This window comes from Rosa chinensis, chromosome 2 (genome assembly GCF_002994745.2).
Source record: "Rosa chinensis cultivar Old Blush chromosome 2, RchiOBHm-V2, whole genome shotgun sequence".
NCBI lineage: Eukaryota > Viridiplantae > Streptophyta > Magnoliopsida > Rosales > Rosaceae > Rosa > Rosa chinensis.
Genome location: NC_037089.1, coordinates 5,778,723 through 5,787,786, shown reverse-complemented (window position 1 = coordinate 5,787,786; position 9,064 = coordinate 5,778,723). Strand labels below are relative to the sequence as shown.

At 38.2% G+C, this 9,064-nt stretch overlaps 2 protein-coding genes across 2 annotated transcripts; both read right to left on the bottom strand.

Moving 5' to 3' along the window:
- Positions 1–2,044: 2,044 nt before the first annotated feature.
- On the bottom strand, positions 2,045–3,901 carry LOC112188148 (AP-4 complex subunit sigma). The gene is made up of 4 exons (XM_024327196.2): positions 3,658–3,901; positions 2,971–3,057; positions 2,531–2,599; positions 2,045–2,414 (listed from the first exon to the last, which is right to left on the bottom strand). The coding sequence occupies exons 1-4, from the start codon at positions 3,796–3,798 to the stop codon at positions 2,280–2,282; spliced, it is 432 nt and encodes a 143-aa protein (XP_024182964.1). The 5' UTR covers positions 3,799–3,901; the 3' UTR covers positions 2,045–2,279.
- Positions 3,902–4,511: 610 nt separating this feature from the next.
- Positions 4,512–7,990, bottom strand: LOC112188750 (ATP-dependent 6-phosphofructokinase 6). Its single transcript, XM_024327946.2, has 13 exons — positions 7,588–7,990; positions 7,397–7,443; positions 7,261–7,300; positions 7,070–7,132; positions 6,847–6,984; positions 6,556–6,714; positions 6,401–6,454; positions 6,123–6,191; positions 5,889–6,018; positions 5,451–5,716; positions 5,314–5,362; positions 5,067–5,221; positions 4,512–4,981 (listed from the first exon to the last, which is right to left on the bottom strand). Exons 1-13 carry the CDS (start codon positions 7,810–7,812, stop codon positions 4,790–4,792), a joined length of 1,587 nt encoding a protein of 528 aa, XP_024183714.1. The 5' UTR covers positions 7,813–7,990; the 3' UTR covers positions 4,512–4,789.
- Between the last annotated feature and the right edge of the window lie 1,074 nt (positions 7,991–9,064).

The window sequence follows — 9,064 nt, the reverse complement described above, 5'->3', positions numbered from 1 at the left end:
AATGAAGGACACAAATCTCATCCTTGATCCTGAAAAGAGAGGGCTTCGCCAAACTCTGGGAACCCACCGCCTATCCCCCTATTTTTAGTCATTAATGACATCCGGAAATATTAGAACCAACTTATGTTTAAAAGATAATAGAAATTAACATAGCTGCAGTACAAGCATTGAAAATTTATCGATATATATCTTTAGCACCATAAAGAAAAAGAGAAAAACAATACATCAATCTGAATGGCACAACATGTATGTATCAGTTCCCTAGTCGTTGTCCATTTTTCGATGCATGTTTTTGATACTTTGACGACAAACCAGAGTAGTACCAGACATGAATTTTCTTCCACCTTATCGATCCATTCACGGTGATCGCACAGTCGATCGTCTTCTTGCTAATTTTAAGCAAGTCAATAAAATAATTTTTCAAAGGTTAACAAAGTGAACCTTTTTTCAATTACGAATTCGAATGGGAAAACTGAATTTAATTTTCCAATGGATCTATGGTTATATATAGACAATTTAATAAGAAGCAAATTATTCCCTTCCTCGAAAGCAGAATGGTAGGGAAACCCAGGATGAAGGAATGGTTTATTTGGAGAATGAAGAAATGCACAGATTCAAAGCGCGTAGGACAACCATAGAAAGAGCTCAGGAACTACCATTTCAAGCATACTATAACTCTTTTTTTTTAATTAAATAGAGGATTAGGCGATATTAGTTCCTCTGCAACAGCCGATTTGGGGTGACTGGCACCCACTCACAATCTCGAAAGAAAGGGGGCCATCGCAACCGGGAACTGCCCGTCCCTCTATTTTATTTTATTAATAAAAGAAAAAAAATCACAAGAAGAGAGAGGGGGACAAGAACCAAAACCTCTCTGAGAACAAAATGAAATAAAGTACTCAAAGTGAGCACTGAGCTAAAATAGTTACAGACTGATGAATATAGCAACCATGCAGCAAAAACCACGTTTGCATGAAATCTGTCAAGCACATCAAAATAGAATTTCTAGCGTCCCAAAGAGTGTAAAAGCCAGCGCTCATCAAGCATACTATAACTTAATAAGGCATGAAACGGTAATAGGGCTATAACATAGAATCTAACTGGTTTTACCACTTTCAAACTGAAAAACTTGGTTGGAGCTGCTAATCCAGATTTCAAAATACTAGGAGATTAAAATCTATAGTAATCCCGCTGATGACTAAAAAGGGGTTTATTACAGATGATGTTTAATCTCAAAACTCAAAAGTTGTCCACTAATGCACAGTTTTAGCGTTCTACTGTGACAAGTGACTATTCAGAAGAACCATTCATGGGGGTACGACAAAGCGGACAATGGGCGCCCGTAGCTTGCCACTGTTTAATGCATTCATGGTGATACATGTGATTGCACTTCGGAAGCATCTCACACTGGTCTTCTTCCACAAACTCCTGATAACAAATAACGCAGCACTTACCCGTGATTAATCCATAACTGAAACAAGTACTTGCTGAGGCAGCGGCCGTAGAAGATGAGTAGTTGTTGGTAACGGTGGCGGCTGTTGCGGTGGCTGCGGCAGAGCAGTAGTTATTGTTGGTACTGAGCCCCGTTCGATGTCTTCTTCTCTTCAGCGCTTTTTATAATCGCAGAGCCCGCAGATGCAACAGCATGCTGGTAGGGAAGTTACTACTTACTATGAAGACAAATGCAAAGCCGCCTAATATGTTTATTTGGGTATCACTCGAAGCCATGACACCAATATGTCAGTGTACAAAGACTACATTGGGTTTGTGCGAGCGAGAGACCTATATATTGGATGGTGGTACTTGAAGAAGATGATCGAAAATTTGAAACCTAACGAAATCTGGTTTCCTGAAGGGTTACTATTTGCTGTACCGTGGGATTTCAGGTCCTCATCGGATTTTTGTTGCATTTACTTGGTGAGAAACAATACCCACTCCTAATCCTCTCCAATCTTGAATTTACAAACCTTATATGAACCGGAGTCAATTTCATGCCATAGGAATTAGGAATTAAAAACTACAGATGCTGGCTAAGCTTCAGTAAGTGTGTGCAAAACATGCATGACTGCTATGATAAGAGTCCCCTAGTACAAAATGTCTAATATATAGAAAGACCACAATGCTGTCATGCGATAAAATAAACCACCATATTTTATGACCGACTTCAATTCTCTTTCCAGTTATCGTACAACAGAACAGGGAACATGAGTGAATGTAAGCCTGGCCGCCAAGAAGCTCGATACAACCCTAGGCAGTCTAGCACTTAATTTGGCATTTTTTCAATAGGTCTTGTCCATCAGCTGTATTGGTGCCAGGATGTTAGTCTTGCTTGTCTCGACGATACACCCATTCATGACCATTTCCTCCAGCATGAAATGCGCTTTCTCCAAATGGAACATGATGTCTAGTTCACACTGCAAATTCGAGTGAGAAGAGAAACAAAATCAGTCTATTGAAGCCATAAGTGTGGAGCACTAAAAAGAAACAAAAAATGCAAATTAACTCATAAGTGAGAAGCAAACAAACTTACCACATTGCCAAAATGGCGGTCCATAGTTTCAACTAACAGATGTATGAATTCCAAGATTGCAAGCTCATTCTGCAATGTACATAATGTTAAGAAAACACTGGGAAACTAGAGGATAGGTTTTGATATGAGATAAAAACACAGAGCTTTCAATAAAATTTTGCTCATATTAGAAGAGCTTTGGATCAAGTTCTTCTTCACCCCTCTCTATCTCCCTGTCCATTGCGTAGGGCATGCTAAATCCACTCAAATTCTAGGACGATTCCCATATCCAACACTCCCCCCCCCTCCTCCTCGTCTTTTCAATCCCTAGCAAATTTAGTTTTACTGATCTGTACGATCAAGTCATACTTGATCTCTTTGTAAACAAAAGCTTGTCAAAATGAAAGCATCAACTGATCGTAAAGGAAAGAAAGTAACTTAAGTGACGAAAAGCAACTTACTTCATCATTGTCTACTCCAACCAGGAAAAACAGTGAAGCATAGCGTCTGTAGACAATTTTGTAATTCCGGTGCTCGACAAATGAACACTGTTCCACACAAGAAGGAACCAAAATCAGCAACAATAAACAGGCATGACTGCTGCACATTATATGCACCTAATGATAACAAACCAAACAAGAACAAAGAAAAGGCATGATTGCTTTTTATATACTCATGATGCTCAACTTCAAATCTCTAAACAGACCCAGAAAATTGCCACAGATATGTAATGCAAAGAAACAACCAGAGGTAAGAATCACACAAACCAATGCAAATAGTGAACTCCCACATATGAAAAGACCCTAAAGATATGAACTTCTAAAAGCGCTAGTGACAATTGACATTAACAACAATACAGCATAGTGCAGATCATGGATCATGTAGCAACTGTTTAACATTCATAAAGTTGTAGACTTTGGCCACAATTTAACATCTGAACAGAATTGCAAACTTTCGATCCCAATTCCACTATTCGCTAATGAAACCAGAACTGAACAACTGGGTATTTGGGAGTTTCAGATGCAGAGCTAAATAAAGGAAAATCAGACCAGATTTGGAATCAAAGTTTGAATCTTTGAGAGAGGATATAATATACAGGGCAGAGCAATTTATGAAAGAAAATTGATTGAGAGAGATATAAGAGGGACCTGTTGCTCGTTGCGGGCGAGGCATTTGCGGACGATTTCAGCTTCAAGAGCTCGCCTTTCTTCGAGGGTGAGATATTCGTAGTATTGGGCAAGACGGGTCTGCCCTTGTTTGTTCACCATCAATATGAATCTGATCCCCATTCTTCTTCTTCTTCTCTCTCTCTCTCCTCTCCTCTGCTCTTTCTCTTCTCTTTTGTTTTTGTTTTGTTTTCTGCAGAAAACTCAACCGCCCTGACTCGAAGAGAAGAGTACTTATATTTTCCTTTAGAAAATAAAAATTAATTTGAAACTTCACCCACCGAAATTCGTTGATACAATTATTATTTTTTTTTTTTGTTTTTGATGGTTTTGCTGATGAAGTTTCGTATGCTTTTATTTTCGTGACTGACGAAATTTCGTACGCTTTTATTTTCGTGACTGACGAAATTTCGTACCTACAAGATTATTGATACGTTTGTTAATGTAATTTTGTCAGTAAAAGTTTGAAATTGTGAGACGAGTTTTTTGTTTATTATTTTGAGACTATTATATTGAATGGAAGCCTCATTGTACACTCTTAGGCATATAATATCGATATATATCTAGATGTCCCTACTAATTTCAAAAGACCTCGTTACTATTATGAATATTCAACAACTTATATTCTTTATGTTGTTGTGTCTCTTTTATGATATGAAATTTTATTTTTTCCACACACAATCCCAACATGTATATGTTGTCATCGCATTCTCAAAAGTACATATATTGTTGTCGCCGTTTTGGGAGAGGCCGGAAGCTGGTTGGTTATCATACTTATTTGTTATCTTACAACTTGATTGATAACATATTGTCAAACAATGAGGACACAGAAGATGTATACTTGGTTGGGAGCATAGAAATCACATTATTTTCCAAAACTAGCAGCCAGATCTTATTAGCCTGACAACAAAAATACAAAATCTCTTACAAATTTGTGAAAGCTTACTAGCTTCAGCTGTAAAACACTCTATCCCACATCCACCCGAATTCGAGCCTCCTCTCATAACAAAACAGTTGCTTATGCATTTTGATTCTAACAACATAGAAGTAGACAATTGCACCAAAATAAAGGGATTGCCAATCTAATTAAGGAGCCGTATATGTAGTACTGATGTCAATTACAGGTATAACTGATTTCCTTGTTCACCAAGTTGTTATCTGAACAATGTTCCTGTTGAACTTCTTCATCTCTCTTGTCCTCAATGACATCTTTAGTACTCAGGAAACTTGGTTGGTGTGTGGAAGATAGGAGCCGAGCCCACATTCGGTCTGTTATCACAACCTGGTGCTGCTCCTCGGTTATTCTCTGCAAATCAACCACCCAACAATAACTTAGTGACAATTATTTATCAAAAAGTAAAGTGTCATTTTAGGCCTGAGGCAGTACTCACATGAAAGGGTATATAAGAGTGTCTCCCATTGACAGGACCTACTATAAATCCTGTGTAGCCTGCCATTGCTCCATGGACAGCACTTTGAGCAAGAAGTGTGCAGTACACATTATCAGAACCGTTGCTCGGAATAGCTCGGATCATGTACGTAGGATCTGCAAACAATAAAGTGCAAGGCTTGATTGATTGTTCCAGTCTTTCTTACCTTTTCACAATTTTATGTATAAGCAAAAAGTTGTGAACTAACCTATATATTTGAGGTTTATCGCCATTTTACTTTTTTTCGAGAAGTGATCCTGAAAAAGACCAAAAGTAGTGTTAGTGGAACTGAGTTTACTAACTTAAAATGGATGAGAAGTTAGCATGTGACATCAGACTCCTAACCTTGATCTTCTGGGAAATCCATAGGCCAACATCTTGGAGGAGCTTGTTTCCTGAAGCATCCTGTTTGTCCATAGAGCTTATGCTTTCAGATAGAAGCTCCTGGCCAGCACCTTCAGCAATGACTATAACCATGTGCCCATTTTCTTTGAGTCGTTTCTCTATGTATTCAAACAGTCCACCAGGACCCTCAAGATAAAAGGGTGATTCTGGAATCAAGCAACAGTCTACATCTCGGCTTGCAAGCGTTGCATACATAGCAATAAACCCTGCATCACAGCTTCCAGATTAAATCGAATATAAGGGATGGCGCAGTCAGCAAAGTACATCATATGGAAATATAATGTCGTACTTCTCATAACAAAACATGCAGTTCCCAGACATTAAAAGTTTATCAAGGATTTTGAAAATGCAGGATGTCATGAGAAAGCAGGAACTTACCACTATACCGACCCATCACCTTCACAACACCAATACAATTCTCAAAGCTTTCAGATTCAACATGTGCTGCATTAATTGCACGTTGAGCCTCCTCAACGGCAGAGTCAAAGCCAAAGGATTTGTCAATCACCTGTATCAACAATAGACAACAGTTAACAAAAGATTGTGTTCATTTGTGACAAAACAATGGGAAAAAATCAACAACAGGTAGCTAGGCTAACCGAAGAAATGTACCGGAATGTCATTATCAATGGTTTTGGGGATTCCAGCAACTACTACTTTGAGACCACGTCTTTTGATTTCCTGCATGATGAATAAATCACAAGGTTCATAATGTTATAGAAATAAATTTGCAGAAGCAAATGGCATCCGCCTCTTAGTGGTTTAAAGATACCACCTTGGCCAAGAGAAAAGAAAGCTTGGAAAGATCTAAAGTTAATATGAAATATCAAAGAAAAGTGTACAGTAATTCTCATGATATTGAGAGTTGAATTCTTATGAAGTTACGTTACCTCATATATTACAGATGCTCCCTTCTGGGTTCCATCTCCTCCAATTATGTAAACCTGTAACAAGTTCACGCAGTGGTAAGGGAAACTGGATCACAAGAAATGCATACAAAAAATTTAGATCCATGAATAGCAGTATCTAATTTGGAAATAAGGACCTGATTGATTCCTCGATCTTTAATGCTATCAACTATCTTTGATTTGTCATGGCCACCCCTTGATGTCCCAAGGATTGTTCCACCGCGTTTGTGGATATCATTCACACTCTTTGGAGTCAAAGGAATTATGTTTCGAGAATAGAAACCCTTGTATCCTCCCTACAAATTCATTAGCCAGTAATGATGCCATTAAGTCAGATAATATACAGAACCAATTGATACTTGATTCAAATCTTCAAATCTCATATTTCAGACTAATTTGGGAAATGAAATAGTGCAGTAATCACTTACTACTATCCCTGAAACTTTCTTTACACCATACATATGGTGCAAACCACATACGATCTCCCTAATCACAGTGTTGAGTCCAGGGCATAGACCCCCACAAGTCACAATACACGCATGAACATCCTCAGCCTCAAAATACACCTGAACAACAAGAAGTAACAGAGTCATTGACAGCACACACTACCTAGTCAATTCAACTATATGCATAAAACAATCGAAAACGTACTCTTTGACGTGGTCCAGCACGCCGAAAATGGATGCCCCTTGGACTATTCTTGTGACCAATGATCTGCACAAGCACAAGAGAGGAGAAACGTACAATACTTAGACATATATACTCTCAACTGTCACAAAATAAAGAGGGACCGAGTTTAGATCAATGAAAAAAAAAATCAATAACAGTAGCAATAAGCCTACCTTTTGGGCAACAGTATCATCCATATTAACAAAGTACTGCCTGCAATATCAAACAAACACCCATATTCTATAAACTGGCCAATTCTGGATGCCACAGATATTAGAAATACCCATAATGAACATGAAAAGAACTTACTTGACTACAGAGTAAGCAGGGTTGTCTTGCAATGGATTTGGGTAAGTCTACAAAAGTCCATGAAAAAAAACAACCCATTACCACAATTCACAATTAGAAACAATAAACCACACACAAGTAATTTGGCGGGAATTCAGTATCACGCAAACAACAGCTACAAGAGAAAGAGGAGGAAACGAACGACGACGTACCGGAAGATTGGGAATGTAATCAGAGAAATGCGGCACGTCTTCAAGAACGTAGCCATTGTCCCCCTCCACAATCTTAGCCTTACGATCCATGACAACACCAGACGACCCGACTTTATGGCCCGACCCGGAAAAACACGTAAACGAGTTCCTAGAAACAGAGCTTGAATCCGAACCTGGAGACTTCAGAGAAATGATGGCAGACGAAGAAGAGTAGAGAGAGTCCATTGGGTAGCAGCAGCAGATATAGACGACGAGTAGTTTGAAGTCGTATTGGGAACCATGGTTCAAATTTATAGGACAAAGAACAGGGGCTCAAGGTTTGAAAAACGGTACCGGTGGCTCAAGGTTTTGAGTTTTTGACCGCAGAAAAAGGTGAGCGTGACGCTTCTTCAGAGATGCTTGGGGAAGAAACCAAACCCCAGTTTGGAAATTTATAGTATTCTAGAAACTTTAACGGCTGGAAATGAAGTAGTAGACGTGGGAGATAAGTAAATTTAAGTTTTATATGAAAATGGAAATATAATAAAGGTTGACCAAAGATATTTTGGGGCGCGGAAAATAAATATTTCACGGGGTGGTCAATCCGGGTTTGCCTGGAAAACATTGACGTGGATCGGTGGGTTTGGATAACGTGGGCTGCAGCTGAAAAGTGCTTTCCACAGAAGCACGTAGGTTTCACACTTGCATGATTTCACAGGAATTGTGAGGGAAAGTGATTGTTATGGTTGGGGAGAAAAGCACAAATAGAAAGCGGGTTTCATGGAGGGAAGGGACAAGTCAGGGTCTTACGCTTACTATGTGGAGGTGGAATCTAATTCAGATGATTCTTGTCCCAAGCTAATTATGAGTGATTGATGGATTAGTCGGTAATCATTCACATGTGTTTAGGCTCTATTGATAGTATTTGATATGACAATAAACTGATTTGTTTTCTTATGGTGTTGCAAGAGACCGAACTTTTGATCTAGTCTAATTTGAATATGCTTTCTAATGCGGAATATTTTTGTTCTATATTTTCATATGGTGTTGAACTGTTGATCATAAGTTCATTTCACTGTCGATCTCTACGAATTAAAATTTTTCTGCTTTCTATCGTGTAATTAAATGGTCTCAACCATTCATCCACAAGATTATTTTTGGTAGCACTAGCCAAGTCAAAATTGTTTAACTACTTAATTACTATCAACATACTTACATTTTTTTCTTCAAAATATTTATTTTAAGTCTACAGTGCATTAATATATTGTATATCAAGTAAGTTGGTTCGATATAATGCATATTAGTAAACTATCTTGGCATGGTCTTAAATTAGTATATGGCGTGAGGGCATCCGCACGCCCTTTTATTCAAAAAAAAAAAAAAAAAAATTTAGTATATGACTAAGAGCTGCAGTCTACTACTATATCGAATTGGGTTACCTTTGATATACCCATTTTCCTTATTATATGAACAATAGTTCCCGATTTTAACAGTACAA

Coding starts and splice junctions, on each gene's coding strand:
- LOC112188750 (XM_024327946.2), bottom strand. CDS start 7,812: ATGGACTCTCTCTACTCTTCTTCGTCTGCCATCATTTCTCTGAAGTCT. Junction 6,985..7,069: donor GTGCTGGACCACGTCAAAGA/GTACGTTTTCGA, acceptor CTTGTTGTTCAG/GTGTATTTTGAGGCTGAGGA. Junction 6,019..6,122: donor CCATTGATAATGACATTCCG/GTACATTTCTTC, acceptor TTGTTGATACAG/GTGATTGACAAATCCTTTGG.
- LOC112188148 (XM_024327196.2), bottom strand. CDS start 3,798: ATGGGGATCAGATTCATATTGATGGTGAACAAACAAGGGCAGACCCGT. Junction 3,058..3,657: donor TCGCCCGCAACGAGCAACAG/GTCCCTCTTATA, acceptor TGTGTGGAACAG/TGTTCATTTGTCGAGCACCG. Junction 2,415..2,530: donor ACCGCCATTTTGGCAATGTG/GTAAGTTTGTTT, acceptor TCGAATTTGCAG/TGTGAACTAGACATCATGTT.